This window comes from Giraffa tippelskirchi, chromosome 1 (assembly GCF_054371585.1).
Source record: "Giraffa tippelskirchi isolate mGirTip1 chromosome 1, T2T-mGirTip1v1.2.pri, whole genome shotgun sequence".
Classification (NCBI taxonomy): Eukaryota; Metazoa; Chordata; class Mammalia; order Artiodactyla; family Giraffidae; genus Giraffa; species Giraffa tippelskirchi.
In genome coordinates this window covers 22,956,490-22,977,597 of record NC_137275.1, presented here as the reverse complement: position 1 = coordinate 22,977,597, position 21,108 = coordinate 22,956,490, and the positions used below count along the sequence as shown (strand labels likewise).

At 39.6% G+C, this 21,108-nt stretch overlaps 1 protein-coding gene across 1 annotated transcript in view; it reads left to right on the top strand.

The window, feature by feature from the left end:
* The window catches only part of FRAS1 (Fraser extracellular matrix complex subunit 1), a 502,478-nt gene that overhangs the window by 377,841 nt on the left and 103,529 nt on the right, over window positions 1-21,108 (top strand). The window contains exons 34-38 of the mRNA XM_081584176.1: window positions 2,099-2,236; window positions 4,793-4,825; window positions 14,001-14,132; window positions 15,232-15,357; window positions 15,786-16,033. Of these exons, the coding sequence (XP_081440302.1) occupies window positions 2,099-2,236; window positions 4,793-4,825; window positions 14,001-14,132; window positions 15,232-15,357; window positions 15,786-16,033 (677 nt within the window). The remainder of the gene's footprint in view (window positions 1-2,098; window positions 2,237-4,792; window positions 4,826-14,000; window positions 14,133-15,231; window positions 15,358-15,785; window positions 16,034-21,108) is intronic.

Here is a 21,108-nt window from a genome sequence, read left to right as displayed (position 1 = left end):
CTAGCCTTAAAAGCTCTGGAATTCTGTCTGCTTCTACTTGTTGAGGATTTAAGGAGTAACAATTATTCATCACCTCTGAGTTTAGAGCCAGTTGAGAGGGAGACACTATGGTCGGACAGGTGGAGATGAATGTGTCAGTGTTGGTACTGACAGAGCTGTACTGGAGAACACAGTGTGCAAATAACTTCATCACTCTTTGAGCTTCCCTCCCATGTGCAGGCACAACTGGACAGATCTAAGCACACCTGTAGGGACAGAGCCTGCCCTGGTGAGGCTCTCATAAGAGAGTGGAACAGAGTCAGCATGTGCTAAAGACAAACTAAGATCATGGTATACGGTCCCATCACTTCGTGGCAAATAAATGGGAAAACAATGGGAACAGTGACAGACTTTATTTTCTTGGGCTCCAAAAGCACTGCAGATGGTGACTGCAGCCATAAAGTTAAAAGATGCTTGCTCCTTGGAAGAAAAGCTATGACAAACCTAGACAGTGTACTAAAAAGCAGAGGTATCACTTTAGTGACAAAGGTCCACATAGTCAAAGCTGTGGTTTTTCCACTAGTCGCATACGGATGTGAGAGTTGGACCATAAAGAAAGCTGAGCACTGAAGAACTGATGCTTTCAAACTGTGGTTTTGGAGAAGACACTTGAGAGTCCCTTGGACAGCAAGGAGATCAAACCAGTCCATCCTAAAGGAAAGCAACCCTGAATATTCATTGGAAGGACTGATGCTGAAGCTGATGCTCAAGGACTTTGGCTACCTGATGCAAAGAGTCTACTCATTGGAAAAGACCCTGATGCTGGGAAAGACTGAAGGCAAAAGAAGAGGGTGGCAGAGGATGAGGTGGTTAGGTAGCACCAACGACTCAGTGAGCATGAATTTGAACAAACTCCAGGAGATAGTGGAGGACAGAGGAACCTGGTGTGCTGCAGGCCATAGCGTCGCAAAGTCAGATACAACTTAGCAACTGAACAACAACAAAAGACAAGGAGCTCTACCAGACAACCCAGCGGGGACTGACCCACATAACTCAGTTTTCCCTCACATGGATAAGTTACTCCTCCTCTTTCTTTTTAACCAAGGTAATAAATACTGTTTATGACTTCTTTAAGTTTACATAGTGCTTCTACATATTAATACCCTGTGAGCTTCAAAAAAAAAAAAACAAATATATTTACAGTAGCATTATCGGTCACCCAGATGAATTCTCCAGGCCAGAATACTGGAGTGGGTTAGCCATTCCCTTCTCCAAGGGGATCTTCCCAACACAGGGATCGAACCCAGGTCTCCTACATTGCAGGTAGATTCTTTACCAGCTGAGCCACCAGGGAAGCCCGTCAGTTCTGTACCTGTGAAATTTAGAAACCACAGGCATATCTTCAGTCCCTAAGGCATCTGTAATTCAGTGATAATCCAGATCTTTGAATAATCAAGATCCACATTATTGTTGCCAGAAATCATCACAGAAACTATGGAGTTTCTGAAGGAAAGAAAGTGGATTGAAAAAAGGTCTTTACAGCCTCACCAGGAGACCAGTCTGTGCCATTTTGGAGGGACTTTCACCTTTGAACTTGAATTTAATTGAGAGACTCTCATAATTACAGTTCATTGTCTATGACTTATGAAGATTTCCCTGGTCTAAGCTACATTAGTGGGCAGTAGTTTGCATCTTACTGTTGTTCGTGAGCAATGAATCCTGTGCTGTGCTGTGCTTGGTCTCTCAGTTGTGTTCAACTCTTTGTGACCCCATCGACTGTAGCCCACCAGGCTCCTCTATCCATGGGGATTCTCCAAACAAGAATACTGGAGTGCGTTGCCATGCCCTTCTCCAGGGGAATTTCCCAACCCAGGAATTGAACTCCTGTCTTCTGCATTGCGGGTGATTTCTTTACCAGCTGAGCTACCCGGGAAGCCTGCAATGAATCCTAGGCAAGAGTGTTTGGGTTTCAGATTTGCCCCTTTCTTGAATAGCTAAGTAGTATGCCAAGAACACCCCGAGAGCAATTGCTCCTGAAGGAAAGTTAGCTTTATGTCTCTAATCATTGTCAGCCATCAGAATTACTGTTGATGCTCATGCAGACTCTCTTTCTTTCCAGGCATCATCGAACACAGGGACCAGCCTCACTCTCCCATCCAGTATTTCTCCCAGGAAGACATTAACCAAGGCAACATCATGTACCGACCTCCCACTGCAGCCCCCCACCTCCAGGAGATCAGGGCCTTCTCCTTTGCTGGTAACGCTTTTATTCCCCTCTATTTTGAGGTGCCCAAACTGCTCTCTGTGAACCTTCATGGCATACTTTCAATAAATCTTTATTTTGTGTCTCCTAGGTGGCAAGGCCTGAATGAGGCCTTGGAGAGCTAGTGGTAAGCAAAAAGAGGCATCTTGGCAAGTTTGGGGATCTAGGTATAGAGACAGAATTTGGGAAATAATCTCACTAAGGGAAGTTTAATTGCAGACTGAGATAAGTGCTCTAAAAATAAGGAAGAAAGTTCATCCCTCAGTAAGGAATGTTCAATTGCAGGCTGAGATAAGTGTTCTAAAGATATGGAACTGGATGTAGCAAGTCTGACCTAGACTAACGGTCCACTGGAGGCTGCCTCAGGGAGGTCTTTATGGTGGAGGGGTGGGTAGGAGCTAACTAGGCTGAGTGTGTGTGTTGGGATCGTTGGGAGAATATTCTGGGAAGAAGGACACACACCCCTGTGCAGAGGCCCTGGGAGAGAGAGAATGTGACTTTCTGAAAAAGAGGCTGAAAAAAGTCTTTGTGTCTGGAATGTGGAGGGTTGAGCAGAGCGGGGATGAGCCTGGATGGGAAGAGAGAGGGCAGGGACCCTGTGAGCCTGCAGAGAGATGGAGCTTTATTTCAAGAATAAGAAGAACCTGGTGGAGGTTTTAAGATACAGGGTGCTGGCTTTTCATAAGGAACTCATTGACTGCAGTGAAGTGAGAGGATTTGAAGAGGAGGCCATGGCAGATGGGCATGTGTGAGAGGAATCTAGTGAGAAGGATCCTACCGTACTTCAGGGAAGGTTCCATGCAGGCACCTTTTGGGATTAAAACCAGGATTTGACAAAAACACCTTTTAAAAGAAGAGAAGGTTGACCAAGAGAATAACTTTCATTTCTAATTCAAGCCAATGTATGCCCTTCCATTAAGTCGAGACAGCCTTAATCCTTGCCACCTCTTTATGTCTCCCTTTGACCGAGTATTCAAAGCTGCTAAGTTTTAAGTCCCTTCCCCTAGATATTGGGATGGCCAAGAAATTCATTCTGATTTTTCCATACCATCTTATGGAAAAGCCCAAATGAACTTTTTGGTCAGCCTTGATACCTCTCTGCTTTGGAATGCCTCTAAAAATCTTGAAGCCTGTTTTTTTGTGATCTTTAAGATGTTTATGTCCTTTGTGGCTCAGAGGTAAAGCATCTGCCTGCAATGTGGGACACTGGGGTTCAGTCCCTGGGTCGGGAAAATCCCCTGGAAGAGGGCATGACAACCTACTCCAGTATTCTTGCCTGGGAAATCCCATGGACAGAGGAGCCTGTTGAGCTACAGGCCATGGGGTCGCAAAGAGTAGGACATGACTGAGCAACTAACACTTTCACACTTTCAAACACAATTAATATAGAGAATTATTTTTGTATAGTAGCTTTATTCATACTGAACAGTTGGTGATTTCTAATGGTGAGTTGAACACAGGTTGAATAGTTTTAGAGTTATGTTTTATAGTATGGCAAAGTTTTTAAGTAATATTTGCCATTATTTATAGAGATGCAATTGTCTAGAAGATAATTTACTCAGATTGAAAATCCCTAAGCACTGAGATAAACCTCTTCTCTAAGAAGTGTCCTCAGTCTTTGTGTGTGTGTTTAGTCTCTAAGTCTCATGTCCAACTCCTTGCAACCCCATGGACTGTAACCTGCCAGACTCCTCTGTCCGTGGGACTTCCCAGGCAAAAATACTGGAGTGGGTTGCCATTTCCTTCTCTAATCCTCAGTGTTTACTAGCTGGATAACTCAGCCAGTGAAAATGTTCGTGGTCTTTTAACCCCAACTTTACATGACCTACTTTTTACAAGAAACTCAGGTTATCCAGGGATTAGAGGAAAAGAAAACATGTCAGCCCTGGTTGAAGTTATTTCCGAATCCACTATATTCACTTGTGTTTCTAGAGCCTTTTTAGAGAGAGCAGAGTCGTATCCTGTATAATCTATAGGATAAATGCCATGAGATAAATCTCTCATGCTGTTACAGTGTGTAAATCAATGTCCCAGGCATCACTCAATTCTACAGTGAAACTGACCCACCTGAAAGCCTTGTCAGTGATATATGACATTATCCACATTTACTGATTTCTAGGATGTTATGTACTGGTAAAATGGGACCTAAATGAATCTATTATAAATCACTCTCACTGCTGTGATATAAAATTATAACACTCTGAGGTTCTTTTTGTTACTTAAAATTAGTACTGGCATCATTAAACTCAACATAATGTTAGCAAACAATCTGGTGGTCTTTCCTTAAACCCCATGGACTATAGCTTACCAGGTTCCTCTGTGCATGAGGCAAGAACACTGGAGCCTATCCATTCCCTAGGGGATCTTACTGACCTAGGGATTGAACCCAGGTTGCAGACAGATTTTTTGCCATTTGAGCCACCAGAGAAGCCTCCCTTAAACCATAATAATTTATTTTTCTAACTTCTGTCCTAATATTTTATACTTTTTCCATCCATTTCTGGCCCCTAAATGTTCAATATACTGATTTTCTGTCTTCTGTTCTTTCAGGTCTCCCAGAATCGGTGAAATTCCACTTCACAGGTAAAAATTTTAATTGCAATCTTTTAAGAAACCTTCTTTTTGCTCTCTTCATTGTTACTTTAGCTATTTTCTAAGAGCTATTTAAAAGTTACATAACACAAGTTTCTTCTAAAATAATCACATGGCTAGTTAGATAGAGATAGCTCAACTTTTTATTCGTAGGGAAAATGCTCCACCAAGAGTGCGAAAGATTAGTGTTCTTTAAGCCCAATTTCAACTTGTTCTATTATTTGTTAAAAAGAGGTAATAATGGTTACGATCTCAGACTGATTCCAGTCTGTCTCAGGTTCAGCCTGCTTTAAGAAAGTTTATTAACCTTTCTGTGCCTCCTTGCCTTATCCATCAATGGGGATAATAAATAATAATTATATATGTGTAGAGCTTCCAAACCCTGGAGGAGGGCATGACAACCCACTCCAGTATTCTTGTCTGGAGAATTCCATGAACAGAGGAGCCTGGTGGGCTACAGTTCATAGGGTTGCACAGAGTTGGACACTACTGAAGTGACTTTGCATGCACGCGTAGAGTTCCCAAAATAGTGATTGGCACATACATGCCTACCTCATTTTATTGCACTTTATTGTGCTTCACAGATATTGCATTTTTTTACAAATTGAAGGTTTGTGGCAACCCGGCACAGAACGAGTTTTTCAGTGCATTTTTCTAGAAGCAGTAGCTTACTTTCTGTCTCTGTGTCACATTTTGATCATTCTTGTAATATTTCAAACTTTTTCATTATTATTGTATTTGTTATGGCACTTTGTGATTGGTGATCTTTGATGTTAATATTGTGATTGTTTTGGGGGCACCAGGAACTTGCTGATATAAGACAGTAAGCTTAATAAATGCTGTGTGTGTTCTGTCTGTTGCACCAACCGGCCATTCCTCCATCTCTCTCCTTCTCTTGGGGCCTCCATATTTCCTGAGACCCAATAATGTTGAAGTTAAACCAATTAATAACCCTACAATGACCTCTAAGTGTTCAAGTGAAAGGAAGAGTCACATATCTCTCACTTTAAATTAAAAACTAGAAATAATTAAGCTTAGTAAAGAAAGAATGTCAAAAGCTAAAATAGGCTAAAAGCTAGGTCTCTTGTGCCAAACACCCAAGTTGTGAATGCAACAGAAAAGTTCTTGAAGGAAATTAAAAGTGCTACTCCAGTGAAAACACAAATAAATGATAAGAAAGCAAAGCAGCCTTGTTGCTGACAGGAAAAAAAGTCTAATGGCCTGGGTAGAAGATTAAACCACCACAACATTCCCTTAAGCTAAAGTTTAATCCAGTACAAGATCCTAACTCTCCATTCTGTGAAAGCTAAGAGAAATGAGAAGATACAGAAGAAAAGTTTGAAGCTAGCAGAGGTTGATTCATGGGATTAAGGAAAGAAGCCATCTTAATAACATGAAAGTACAAGGTGAAGCTACAAGTGCTGATATAAAAGCTGCAGCAAGTTATCCAGAAGATCTAGTTTAGCCTATTCCTGAAGGTGGTGACACTAAACAACAAATTTTCAGTGTAGGTGAAACAGCCTTGTGCTAGAAGAAGATGCTATCTAGGACTTTCATAGCTGTAGAGGAGAAGTCAGTCCCTGGCTTCAAAGGACAGGCTGTCTTATTAAAGGCTAATACAGCTGGTGACCTTAAATTGAAACCAATGCTTATTTACCATTCCAAAAATTCTAGGGCCCTTAAGAATTAGATACTAAATCTACTCCATCTGTGCTCTATCAATGGAACAACAAAGCCTGGATGACAGCAAATCTGTGTACAACATGGCTTACTGAATATTTTAAGCTCAGTCTTGAGATCTACTACTTGGGAAAAATGATTTCTTTCAAAATATTGCTTCTTATTGACAATATGTCTAGTGCCAAAGAGCTCTGATGGAGATGTACAATGAGATTAACGTTGTGTTCACGCCTGTTAACATAGCATCCATTCTGCAACCCATAGATCAAGGAGTAGTTTTGACTTTCCAGTCTTATTATGTAAAATATACAATTTGTGATGCTATATGTAACATAGATAGGGATTCCTGGAATGGATCTGGGCAAAATATATTGACAGCCTTCTGGAAGGGATTCACCATTCTAGATGTCATTAAGAACATTCATTTGTGGGAAGAGGTCAAAATATCAACATTTACAGGAGTTTGAAGGAAGTTCATTCCAACCTTCTTGAATGACTTTGAGGGGTTTGAGACTTTAGTGGAGGAAGTAACTGCAGATATGGAAATAACAAGAGAACGAAGATCATGGCATCTGGTCCCATCACTTCATGGGAAATAGATGGGGAAACAGTGGAAACAGTGTCAGACTTTATTTTTTTGGGCTCCAAAATCACTACAGATGGTAACTGCAGCCATGAAATTAAAAGATGCTTACTCCTTGGAAGGAAAGTTATGACCAACCTAGATAGCATATTAAAAAGCAGAGACATTACTTTGCCAACAAAGGTCCATCTAGTCAAGGCTATGGTTTTTCCAGTAGTCATGTATGGATGTGAGAAAGCTGAGCGCCGAAGAATTGATGCTTTTGAACTGTGATGTTGGAGAAGGCTCTTGAGAGTCCCTTGGACTGCAAGGAAATCCAACCAGTCCATCCTAAAGGAGATCAATTCGGGGTGTTCATTGGAAGGACTGATGTTGAAGCTGAAACTCCAATACTTTGGCCACCTCATGCGAAGAGTTGACTCACTGGAAAAGACCCTGATGCTGGAAGGATTGGGGGCAGAAGGAGAAGGGGACGACAGAGGATGAGATGGCTGGATGGCATCACCGACTCGATGGACATGAGTTTGTGTAAACTTCGGGAGTTGGTGATGGACAGGGAGGCCTGGCGTGCTGCAATTCATGGTGTCGCAAAGAGTCAGACAGACCGAGCGACTGAACTGAACTGAACTGAAAATCAGAAGTAGGGTGGCAGATATGTCTGATTGCTTCTATCTCATGATAAAACTTTAATGAGTGAGTTGTTTCTTCAGTTCAATTCAGTTGCTCAGTTGTGTCTGACTCTTTGCGACCCCATGGACTGCAGCACGCCAGGCCTCCCTGTCCATCACCAACTCCCAGAGTTTACTCAAACTCATGTCCATTAGTCAGTGATGCATCCAACCATCTTATCCTCTGTTGTCCCCTTCTCCTCTCACCTTCAATCTTTCCCAGCATCAGAGTCTTTTCAAATGAGTCAGATCTTCGCATCAGTTGGCCAAAGAATTGGAGTTTCAGCTTCAACACCAGTCCTTCCAATGAACATTCAGGACTGATTTTCTTTAGGATGGGCTGGTTGGATATCCTTGCAGTCCAAGGGAGTCTCAAGAGTCTTCTCCAACACCACAGTCCAAAAGCATCAATTCTTCGGTGCTCGGCTTTCTTTATAGTCCAACTCTCACATCCATACATGACTACTGGAAAAACCATAGCCTTGACTAGATGGACCTTTGTTGGCAAAGTAATGTCTCTGCTTTTTAATATACTATCTAGGTTGGTCATAACTTTCCTTCTAAGGAGTAAGTGTCTTAATTTCATGGCTGCAGTCACCATCTGCAGTGAGTTTGGAACCCCAAAAAATAAAGTCAGCCACCGTTTCTACTATTTCTCCATCTATTTGCCATGAAGTGATGGGACCAGATGCCATGATCTTAGTTTTCTATATGTTGAGCTTTAAGCCAACTTTTTCACTCTCCTCTTTCACTTTCATCAAGAGGCTCTTTAGTTCTTCACTTTCTGCCATAAGGGTGGTGTCATCTGCATAACTAAGGTTATTGATATTTCTCCCAGCAACCTTGATTCTAGTTGTTTCTTATGGATTAACAAAGAAAGTGGTCACTTGAGATTAAATGTACTCCTATTGAAGATGCTGCAAAGATTACTGAAATGACAACAAAGGATTTAGAATATTACAAAAAGCTTAGTTGATAAAGCAGCATCAGGGTTTGAGAAGACTGACTCCAGTTTTCAAGATATTCTGTGGATAAGATGCTGTCATTGTGTGCTACAGAGAAATCTTTTGCAAAAGAAAGACTCAATCAATACAGCAAACTTCATTGTCTTATTTTAAGAAATTGCCACCACCATCCCAACCTTCAGCAACCACCACCATAATCAGTCACCAGCCATCCACATTGACGCAAGGTCCTCCACCAGCATAAAAGATTATAATTCTCTGGAGGCTTAGATGATGGCTAGCATATTTAGCAATAAATTATTTTTCTAATTAAGATATATACATTATTTTTTAATGTACATGCATAATGCCTAACATAATGCTATGGCACACTTATTAGCCTACAATGTAGTATAAACAATTTTTATATACACTAGGAAGCCAAAAACTTCATGTGACTTGCTTTATTATAGCATTCACTTTATTACAGTGGTCTGGAACTAAACCTGAAATATCTCTGAAGCATGCCTATAATCATCCCTATGTGACGCTCAGCTAATTAATTGTTATTGTATACAGTCTTGAATGGGCTTCCCTGGTGGCTCAGATGATAAAGAATATGCCTGCAATGCAGGAAACCCTGGTTTGATCTCTGGATCAGGAAGATCCCCTGGAAAAGGGGATGGCTACCCACTCCAGCATTCTTGCCTAAAGAATTCCATAGACAGAGGAGCCTGGCGGGCTATAGTCCAGAAGGTCTAAAGGAGTTGGACACAATGAGCGACTAACATTTTCACTTTTCATAGTCTTAAATAGAGCCTTTCACTGAATGCTTTGCTACTGGCAACAAAAGTGTTATGACCCAGAGAGTGAGTTGTGATAGGTGTGTGTGAAAGATGTCAGCATCCTAGTTTTAATTCGAAGTGCAATAGAAAAACAGAATCAGAACTGGCATCTATGCTGATGTGAAATAGAGACTCACTTTCTTATATAGGTCTAGAGTGAAGGTGATTGACCATAAATGGCATCCATAGATTGCTCTTTCCTTGGGATTGACTATTTCGTTAGAGTCAACCATCCACATGTCCTATTATAGTTCATGTAGGGCTAAATGTTGGTGGGGGAGAATGTCATCTCCCTAAAATTCTCAGATATTCATTTGTTCTTTGAGGGCTGAAAAATCACACTTGAAGCAACAGTAAATTGTAGTCTTCCATCATTTTTTTTTTACTTTTTAATATTTTTTAAGATTTAATTGATGCATATGTATGTATGTAAAACATAGTTGATGTATAACATTTCAGGTGTACAACATAAGGAGTGATATTTGTATATACTGTGAAATGACCACCATAATAAGTGTAGTTAACATCTGTCACCATGTAAAGTTAGTAAATGTTTTTCCTGTGATAAAAACTTTAACTTTATTCTCTTATCAACTTTCAAATATGCCAAATGATATTATTAATGATTAATGATTATAATCACCATATTGTTGTTGTTGTTCAATTTCTAAGTCATGTCTGACTTTTTGCAACCTCAAAACAAAATGTGTGAAGACCCTCCAGGGAAACCAATTTTTGACAATATTAATTCTTCTAATTCATGATCAGGAAATATCTTTCCATGTATTTGTGTCTTTAGTTTCTCTCACTGGTGTCATATAGTTTTCATATTACAGGTGTTTCACTTCCTTTAATAAGCCTATCCCTACATTTTTGATTTTTTGATACAACTCTAAACGAGGTTAGTTTCTTAATTTTCCTTTCTAATGGTTTGTTATTAGTGTACAAAATGCAACAGATTTTTGTGTATTGATTTTGTATCCTGCAACTTTACTGAATTCCTTTATTCATTCTCTCAGTTTTTTGGTGACATTGTTAAGGTTTTCTATATATAATATTTCATCTGCAAATACTAACAATTTTATTTTATTCTGATGTGGATACCTTTTATTTCTTTTTCTATATTGTGTCATTGTTGAAAAGAACCCATTGTCAGCTCGTTTCTAGACTTCTTGATTATAAAACAATTTGTAATATTTCTTGTCATATTTAAGCCTTATAGCAATATTGTAAATATAGGTTTTATTTTAGCATTTTAAAGCTGAGAAAACTAAGGATCATAATAGTAGTAATCTGCCCATGTCTCTATACCTGATAAACAGTACAACCAGAATTTTAATACAAGTTTCTGACTTTTCTGAGTTTACTGTGGTCTGTATGTGTTCTGGTCATGAAAAACAAACAAGTATCATTGTAGTGTGCCAGTTTAGATTTTAAGTCTCAATACTAATCTGAAAACTTGAATAGGTGAAGGGGTTAACTATTAACTTCCCCAGGACTTTAAGTTAAATGATCCATGAACTTATTATACAGAGTAAAATAAATAGACCTTGGGCTGACCTTAAATTAATTTTTCTTGTTTCTGCCTGAGGTTCCTTTATTTTACTGTTCAGTGATTTAAAAAAAATTTTATTTTAGAGTTTTTTTTAGAGCAGTTTTAGCTTTACAACAAAATTGAAAGGAAGGTATAGACATTTTCCCTGTGCCCCTGCCCCAGCACATGCATAGCTTAGCCTCTCCAGTTGTCAGCGTAAGTCACTAGAATGGTACGTTTTTCACCAAGGATAAATGAACACTGACACATAATCACCCAAAGTCGAGTTTACTCTAGAGTTCTCTCTTGTTATTTTGCATCCTATGGTTTTAGACCAATGTATGGCATTTATCCATCATTGTATCACACAGAGTTGATACTGTAATGCCCTGAAATTTTTCTGTGCTTTGCTTATGCCTCCCCTGCAACCTCTACTTCCCCTCTTTGGCAAACACTATTCTTTTTATTGCCTTCCATGGTTTTACTCTTTTCAGAATATCATATAGTTGAACTCATACTTTTTAGACTGGCTTCTTTTGCTTAGTAGTATGCATTTAAGATTCCTCTATGTCTTTTCATAACTTGGTAGCTCGTTTATTTTAGTGTTGAGTTGATATTCCATTGTCTAGCTGAACCATAGTTTATTTATCCATTCACCTGCTAAAGGACATTTTGGGTGCTTCCAAGTTTGGGCAATTATGAATAAAGCTGCTGTAACCATCTGTGTACAGATTTTTTGTGTAGACCTTTAGTGAAAGGAGCCAATCTAAAAAGTATGAGACCAGAAACAGTTTGACTATTTCTCAGAGAAATCAAAAACGTTGTTTAAAGAGAGGGGTAGACATGCAATTAATGTTTTGATTGTAAGTTCTTACGTTTGCTTGTAAAGCCCTGCACCATCATGGTATATTTTGTTGTTAGGTAATTTGTACTGGGCTTCCCACGTGGCTTGGTGGTAAAGAATCCGCTTGCTAATGCGGGAGACACAACAGATGTGGGTTCGATCCCTGGGTGGGGAGAATCCCCTTGGAGAAGGAAATGGCAATCTACTCCAGTATTCTTCCCTGAGAAATCCTATGGACAGAGGACCTAGTGGGCTACAGTTCATAGGGTCGCAAAGAGTCAGACATGACTGAGCAACTAAGCATGCACAAATTTGTACTAAAAAATAACTTTCCTCTGTTTACTTATAGAGGCAAGGATATATCTTGGTAACACCGATAGTTGTGTGATATGACCAAAGCTGTTTAAGTTTTCAGTCTTTCCTCCTCTTCTGTAGGGTAAGGATGGTGAAGGCTCCCAAAGGTGCTCCTCACTTCCAAAAAAAAAATCAATGTAAAACATTAAAAAATTATATTTTGCAATTATTTATATTTAAAAAAAGGCCTTCTTAATTTACATTCCAAGCACTTCAGAGAATCCTGAATCCACTGAAATTTATGGAAAAGTTGGTACGCTTGTCCTCAAGCTTCCAAAAATTAAGAGTCATTCGTCCCAGGCCTTCCCTGGTGGTCCAATAGTTAGGACTTCACCTCCCAGTGCAGGGGGTAAGGGTTTGATCCCCGGTCAGGGAGCTAAGATCCCATATGCCTCATGGCCAAAACACCAGAACATAAATCAGAAGCAATATTGTAACAAATAAAGTAAATACTTTTAAAAAATGGTCCACATAAAAATCTAAAGAAAAATAGAGGAAACATTAAGGGAAAAAAAAAGAAGAATCATTGATCCCTATCTCTGGCCATCCAGAGAGCACGAAAGATTGAATTCAAAGAAGCAGATGCAATAACTTTGACATTTGACCAAATGACCACAGTCATAATAAAACCGTCATTCCCCCAGGGATAATGTTGTCTCTCCTTCAGGAGGGCTATTTCTGGACTTCTCTAAGGACATGGAACAGACCTTGTAAAATCCAACCATATCTTTTAGTTGTGTTCTCAAGGAAAAGACAAACCTAAAACCTCTATGGACTCGTTAGCAGGAGTCTCTAAGTGATGTTTTACTTGGCTGAAATAGAGGTCAGATTCCCACTGACTTGTTACTGAGTCCAGGAGAAAGTAGAAAAGCAAACAAGTTTCTTGTAACGAACCCATGTATAAGCAGACCACACATTTAAAGTATCAATAGTGAAGTTTTTTCAGTAGGCACTGCATATAAACCCATTGATGAGTCTGCGGTGCGGGTATTCCTACAAACCTGACTTTTGGAGAAGGGAAGGCATGTTGGGTATGGAAAAATGGAAATAAGAATCAAAGGTCTGGCAACTCTGCTTTCATTTCCCTCCAGTGATCAGCTTTCACTTGGATGTCTCAGGTAATCCAAATAAAATCTTAAGGTCACTGCTTTATTCACAAAGATGTCTTCCACTTATTGCATTGGACATAATGACCAGGTAAAAACGGGTCTGCTTGCTTCCAAATAAATACTGTTAGAATTATTTGTGTAGACATTTCTATCCTTTTAAAAAATTATTTTCTACTGAGACATAGACACATTATTTCTAAAAGAGATTTCTTGAAAAAGTATTTCTCTGGAACACTGGAAAAACGAATTGGATCTACAATAATTCCACAAATAAAAGCTTTTATCGGCATTACCTGTGAGTGTGTATGTTGTTTTACTTTCCACTAACATTTATCAATATCACCTTGTTGTGAAAGTTGCTTCTTAAAATGACTGTGTTATTATGGTCCTTTAGCCTCTTTGTTATTCAGTAGAAAGAGCTTTGTGGAATAGCTCATAGTATCTTAACTTGCTGCCTTATTCTTTCCATTTGTAAGCATCTCTTCAGAGTGTTGAGGTAATCTAAAAAAAACTTCTAGCTACAAACTTATAGAACTTGCCTAAAGGTGACCAGACTACAAGGTGATTTATGCCTGTGTGTGTGTGTGTGTGTGTGCCCTTTCTAGTTTCTGATGGAGAGCACACAAGTCCAGAGATGGCCCTCACCATTCACTTACTTCGCACTGATCAGCACCCACCAGTGTTCCAGGTCACAGCTCCTCTGCTTGAGGTCAGCCCAGGAGGCAGCACTTCTATAGGTAAGAACTGGGAACCAGCAAGAAAATGGCTGTGGAGGTAGAACCATATTTCACTTAACAGTCCCTGTTTAAACCTCTTCATGGTTACCAAAAAGTAGTGACCTTCTCTTCCGAAAGTTGCATGCTTTCTCATCGATAGCAGTCCCTTTGGCCATTTCCATGCAAATGGAAGCAACAGAGAGAAGGAAATAAAAGCTTCAGAGGCCAGTGCTCAGTGATGGAATGCAACACTGAATTCATTTTCCAGGCTCCAGGAGTTTGATTTGTTGCCATCACTAAAATATAAAGTAACAGAGAGCAGAGAAGAAACCTGAGGGAAATGGTTTCAATGGCTGCCCTTGTTTTCTACTGAGAAAGGGAAAAGTAACAGGAGTGGCAGATCACAGTAACCTTCAGAAGTTGTGAAGAGCTAGAGTTGACCCAAGTGTTTTATATGTGATTTTATTTACCTATTAGTATACTTACTCTTTAGAAGTTTATTCTTTTACCAAGAACATCTGAAAAGGGAAGAGTGGATATTTTGATTTTTGTAAGGTATGTTCTTATACATCCTTATCCAGTTTCTACACATCAGTATTGGCCTAAAGTGAATTATCATCCAACTTATTAACAAGTTATAGATATAAAGATAACTGTCTCTTCTGCCCCACTCCTTCTCTTGTGATGCGATGGCCAGAGCAACCATTATTAAAATAAGCTGGCTCCTCTATAGATTCGGAGAAAGGAAAAGGGAAGAAACAATAATAAGCAAAAACAACTTCCATGAGTATTTTATGGAAGAAAACCTACCTAGTCAGTCAGGACTGACCTTTTTGTGGCCTGCCATTGCCTCATTTGTATGGAAGAAAAAAGGTGTTTTGAATTTGGAACTACCAACTCATAAGTAAACTCTTGAAGAACCTACTTACAATTTGTGAATTGACTGTATTACGTTTTCTCTCTCTTGTAGTCGATTCAATTTAGCATTTTCTTGTAACCGTCAGGTTTCCCACAACATGGCTTCCAGCCTGGGGTTGGAAGCCTGGGGCTTTACTGTATGTGGAGTATATGGTTGTTAATATACACAGCTTCTCACCACACTCTGTTCTCCTGACTACAGAACTTCGGTTGGTAGTACAAGACACGGAGACAGTGCCTGAAGAACTCCTCTTTGAGCTTCGGAAGCCTCCACAGCATGGCGTGCTTATTAAGTACACAGCTGGGTCACCAGGGCCCATGGCCACAGGTAGCCTGCTCACTCTAATCATCAGTATCATGATTAGATTTTAGAAGGGCTATCATAAAGAATAGAAGCATACCCTGTATTGTCTAGAATGAAACAGTGAAGACTGGAGCTTAGAGAGGCAGATTTTGGCTCCATCTAATTTAAAGCTTTAAAAAAATTTTAGAGTTATCTCCAGTGGAATTAGCTCCCTTGTAAAACAGTGAGCCTCCCACCTTAAGCCATGTTGAAGGACAGGCTAAAGAACCCTTTTCAAGGGTGGTGTAAAGGGAATCTTACGTTGAGTGGATGGTTGAACTGATTAGCTTACAACTCCCAGGGTTTATGATCCTGTATGTGCTTTGAAATCCTGAGAACAAAGGTGTTATGGAAATGAAAAGCATTGTTCCCAGAAGTTATTGGTTTTTTGCAATTTGTTTTGTTCTTGAAAGGTGACACTTTCACGTATGAGGATGTAGAGAAAAATGTCCTGCGATATCTACACGATGGCTCGTCTGCCCGGGAGGACAGCATGGAGATCTCAGTCACAGACGGCCTTTCAGCCACAACAGTGGACGTGAGGGTGGAGGTATCACCGGCCAAGGCCCAAGGGCCCCGACTGGCTGCCGGCGCCTCTCTGAGCATCACGGTTGCCAGTAAAAGCACAGCTGTGATCACTCGGTCGCACCTGGCTTATGTGGTAAGTTCTTTCATTTGTCTCTTTGTCCACTGCACCCTCTGATCAGGTTGACTAGAAAGTAATGCCGTGGCTGAACATTTGGGCCATCCGGTATATGGCCATAAAAGAACTTTTTGTCAGCTTCCCTATCATTCTGTTCTTTGCAATAGTGATGCTCTTTATTCCCGCTGCTCCCACTGCTTCCCTAGCAGACAAGTGAATGAGCAGAACATAGATGAAAACACACTGGCAATGGGTAAGGATGGGTAATTTGCACTAGGAAACAGCAACAATATCAAAAAATCCAAGTTCCCATATTTTAAGCTCCCTCCATAGTATTTCAAATGGGAATTTTAGAGAAAGAGCAACTTAGAAGAATTTACCCATCAATGACTGATATGTTATGGTATTTCATAGCCCACTTTTTTGAGAGAAAGCCCACGTCTCACCAGCGTTTGTCTCAGGTCCAGCTCTGGGCCGAATGCTGGCACGCTTGTTTGGCAGGATTCCTGACTCACCCTCCATTCCGTGCCCCCGAGAAGCAGGGACCAAGGGTAGATTCAGAAACTTTGTTGTTTTTTCCACTAATCTGATCTTAATTTGATATGTGATCCTGGTTAATTAAGCTCAACTTCTTTCCTTGACTTTACCTCTGGAGCTAAGGATAATGAGGATAATTAATTTTACTTTTCATGTAAGTATGTTGTGAACATAAACTCTCCGTGTAAAAGTCCTAATGAGTAGTTTTGACAAATACGCTGAAATAAGAATGATTATCTGAATGATAATCACTCTTAGTATTGAATTTTTCCTTTGCTAATCTTAAAATTTCCTCCAATAACCTGGCCTTTTAAAAAATTACTATATAGTTTTATGTAATCCTTTTCTGAGCCGAAGAATATGGCTATAAAATCTAGGCCTGAATAGTAGCATGTAAGATAAAGCATTGGCCTGGGAACAATTGCTTCAATTGCTTTTGCACAGATTTTCCCCTAAAATTGTCTTTTCTTAACTTATGGGAAACTGGTTTCCACCCTGATTCTTCTCGTGGGTCTAGTATAGTTTCAGAACACCTTTGACTTTGTTTTTAAATTGACAGGTGATTCATACCCTAGTTTATGGCCTTTTGAGTCTTATGAAACACGAATTCATAAAAATTTATGAATACCGATTTAATCAATAGATCACCAAGGCTTGAAAAATGTTTGACAGACCAAAATAGGATTCCAGGAGCAGTTCCTCCCCATTAAGTGCATATTATGAGCTGCGGATCAAAATGCAAGCCCATTGGCAACTGAACATGTATTTTCAGAAATTGGTTGAATGTGAATTTACCCACTGGAGCAGAAAGAAGACTCCAAAAGAATTATTCTAGCTCACTGAAAGCATAGCATATTTTAAAGACTTCGCTAAGTTATTTATTAATACTAACTTTCTCTGAGTGTTGTGGAAGAATTTTTTACTTAATGTCATGGGGAAGATTTTTCTAGGTATGCATAGTTAGTGAGTTTGCTGTGAACATCCAGGAAAGTTGGAAAAGCCATCCGAAACCTTGGTCATAAATGGGGCAGCTGTGTTGTGTGTTGTGTTCAGCCGCTTCAGTCGCGTCTGACTCTTTGCAACCCCATGGACTGTAGCCTGCCGGGCTCCTCTGTCCGTGGGATTTTCCCAGTAAGAATACTGGAGTGGGTGGCCATTCCCTTCTCCAGGGAATCTTTCTGACCCAGGGATCAAACCCACGTCTCCTGTATCTCCTGCGTTGCAGGCAGATTCTTTACCACTGAACCACTGGGGAAACCCAGACTATAAAGGAAAGGAACATGTGAGCCTGTTCTTAATTACAGTATCATGAACTGCAAGAAGGTGAAATGACGTCAGGAGAAACAAAAGACAAAAATGGAATTCTGTGTGACTTGCTTCTTAATGGTGGTTTCCTGTACACAATTTGCTATGTACTGCAAGGAAACGAGTAGGCAAGGGATGTGAGGTGAGGGCTTTATGGTTAAAATGAATGGGTTCTCATCCAAGCTTACCACTTTTACTAGTGTAAGAACCCTTGACACGTTGTTAAACTCCCTAGGGCTCAGTTTTCTTATTTGTAATGTGGAGAGGATGATAGAAGATTAATCTTAAATAGCTAATAGAATTGCTATGCACTAGTCAAAAATATACTAATTCAAAACAAACCAGCTATAATAATATTACATAATATACTTAATATAATATGTATTATGTATAATATTACATAACATACATAATATACATTGCATATGTATAAATGTAACAAAAGATGTGTAGCTTCTAGGGAAAATTGATGATATTACTGATTATAAAGAAAATCCAAAGGAATGTCTTGGCAAAGTTTCAGAAATAAAAGAATTTAGCAAGGGCTTGGATAGAAGATCAACAGAACAATAGCATTTCTATATAAGAGGAAAAAATAACCAGTGCATATAGCTAAAAAGATGATGCCACTTAAAATAGCATCACAAAAGTTATATTCCTTGGACTAAATCTAACAAAAACCAGGTAATACTTTTACAGGGAAAATTGTAATATTTAATTGGCAAACATTTTTAAAAACACTAGGAGATGCCATATTCATAGGAATATTTAGTATCAAAAAGATGTCAATTCTCCCACAACATGCTCTTTGCATTTGACTGAGTTCTAGTCAAAAGTTCAGCGACCTTTTAATGATCTTGATAAGCTGATTCTATAATGTATCCATGCATGCTTAGTCGCTTCAGTCGCGTCTGACTCTTTGCAACCCTATGGACTGTAGCCTGCCGGGCTCCTCTATCCATGGGATTCTCTAGGCAAGAATACTGGAGTGGGTTACCATGCCCTCCTCTAGGGATCTTTCCACCCCAGGGATTGAAGGCAAGTCTCTTACGTCTCCTGCATTGGCAGGTGGGTTCTTTACCACTAGCACCACCTGGGAAGGTGTCTATAATGTTTAAAGAACAACAAAAGGCCAAAATTCTGAAAACGAATGATAGGGCAGGGGTTTGCCCTATCAGATATCAGGATTTGATATAAACGTGCACTATTTAAAGCAGTCCACACTGGTATATACTAGAGAGTCTAGAAACAGACTCACACTTGGGACTGTAAAATAAAACAGGTATAGCAACCAGATTGGTGGAAGTGGGAGAAACTATTTGAAACATGAATCTTCACAAATTATTATTCATATTAAAAAGAAAGCAAGAACTTGTACTGCTGCCTCACACCCTAGACAGATATTAATCATAGCACATCAAGTCCTTAAATGTCATAAGTAAAATTGTACAATTCTTTGTAGGGTATAAGTGAATATTTTCATGATAATGGGAAAAGGAAGAATTTCTTAAACTACAAACAGAAAATGCTAACTATAAAGAAAAGATTGAAAATTTGATTATATTAAAATTAAAATTTATGTTCTCCGAAACACACCATAAATAAAAAAAGAACTACTTACAAACTGGAAAAAGATATGTACAACACATTGGACCAAAGATAACAAAGAAAAGAAAAAGAACATCTGCCAATCAAGAGGAGAAAGAGAATCCATTTGAAAAATGAACAGGAGACATGAGCAGGAATTTCAGAAGAAGAATCCATAGGGCCAGTAAAGATAAGAGACACTCACCTTTTTAGACATCAGGAAATGCAGGCAAAGACTGTATGCTTGTTAGTACCAATTCAACTGGCAAAAATTTTAAAATATGAAAATGCCAAATGTCAGAGAGGAAATGGATCTACAGGAGGTTCTTTTATGATGGAGCTGTAAATTAGAACAACCACTCTGGGAAGGAATTTGACATTGTCTTGTAATGATGAATGTTCATGTTCCCTAACCATTCCTCTCCTGGATTCCTTTCCAAGGGAGACTTTCACAGGTATAAAAGCTATGCACAAGAATATACACAAGAGTACACACAGCTATGAAAGTGAAAGTCACTCAGTTGTGTCCAACTCTTTGGGACCCCATGAACTATACAGTACATGGAATTCTCCAGGCCAGAATAATGGAGTGGGTAGCCTTTCTCTTCTCCAGGGGATCTTGCCAACCCAGGGATCAAACCCAGGTCTCCCACATTGCAGGCAGATTCTTTACCAGCAAGCCACAAGGGAAGCCCAAGAATACTGGAGTAGGTAGCCTATCCCTTCTCCAGGGGAGCCTCCCAACCCAGGAATTGAACCAGGGTCTCCTGCATTGCAGGTGGATTCTTTACCAACTGAGCTATCAGGGAAGCACTATTTGTAATAACAGTAACACTATTTTGTAGTAGCAAAAATATTGAAACAAGCCCAATGTCTATCAGCATCAACAAATGGAATAACAGATAATTTGGAGATACTTACTCTGTGGAATACTAGAGAACATTCAGAAGAGATAAACAATATATTCATAAAACAATATTCATGGATCTTTCAGTCAGTTCAGTTGCTCAGTCATGTTTGACTCTTCATGACCCCATGGACTGCAGCACACCAGGCTTCCCTGTCCATAACCAACTCCCAGAGCTTACTCAAATGCACGTCCATCAAGTCAGTGATGCCATCCAACCATCTCATCCTCTGTGGTCCCCTTCTGCTCCTGCCTTCAGTCTTTCCCAGCATCAGGGTCTTTTCTAAGGAGTAAGTTCTTCACATCAGGTGGCCAAAGTATTGGAGTTTCAGCTTCAGCATCAGTCCTTCCAGTGAACATTCAGGACTGATTTCCTTTAGGATTGACTGGTTTGATGTTGCAACCCAAGGGACTCTCAAGAGTCTTCTCCAACACCACAGTTCAAAAGCATCAATTCTTCGGCATTCAGCTTTCTTTATGGTCCAACTCTCACATCCATACACGACTACTGGAAAAACCATAGCTTTGACTAGATGGACCTTTATCAGCAAAGTAATGTCTTTGCTTTTTAATATACTGTCTAGGTTTGTCATACATTTTCTTCCAAGGAGCAAGCGCCTTTCAATTTCATGACTGTAGTCACCATCTCCAGTGATTTTGGAGCCTAAGAAAATAAATAAAGATCTTAACTGTCTTCTACTGAGTGAAAAGGATATAAATCATGGATCATGGAAAATAAAATCGTGGATCTTAGCAG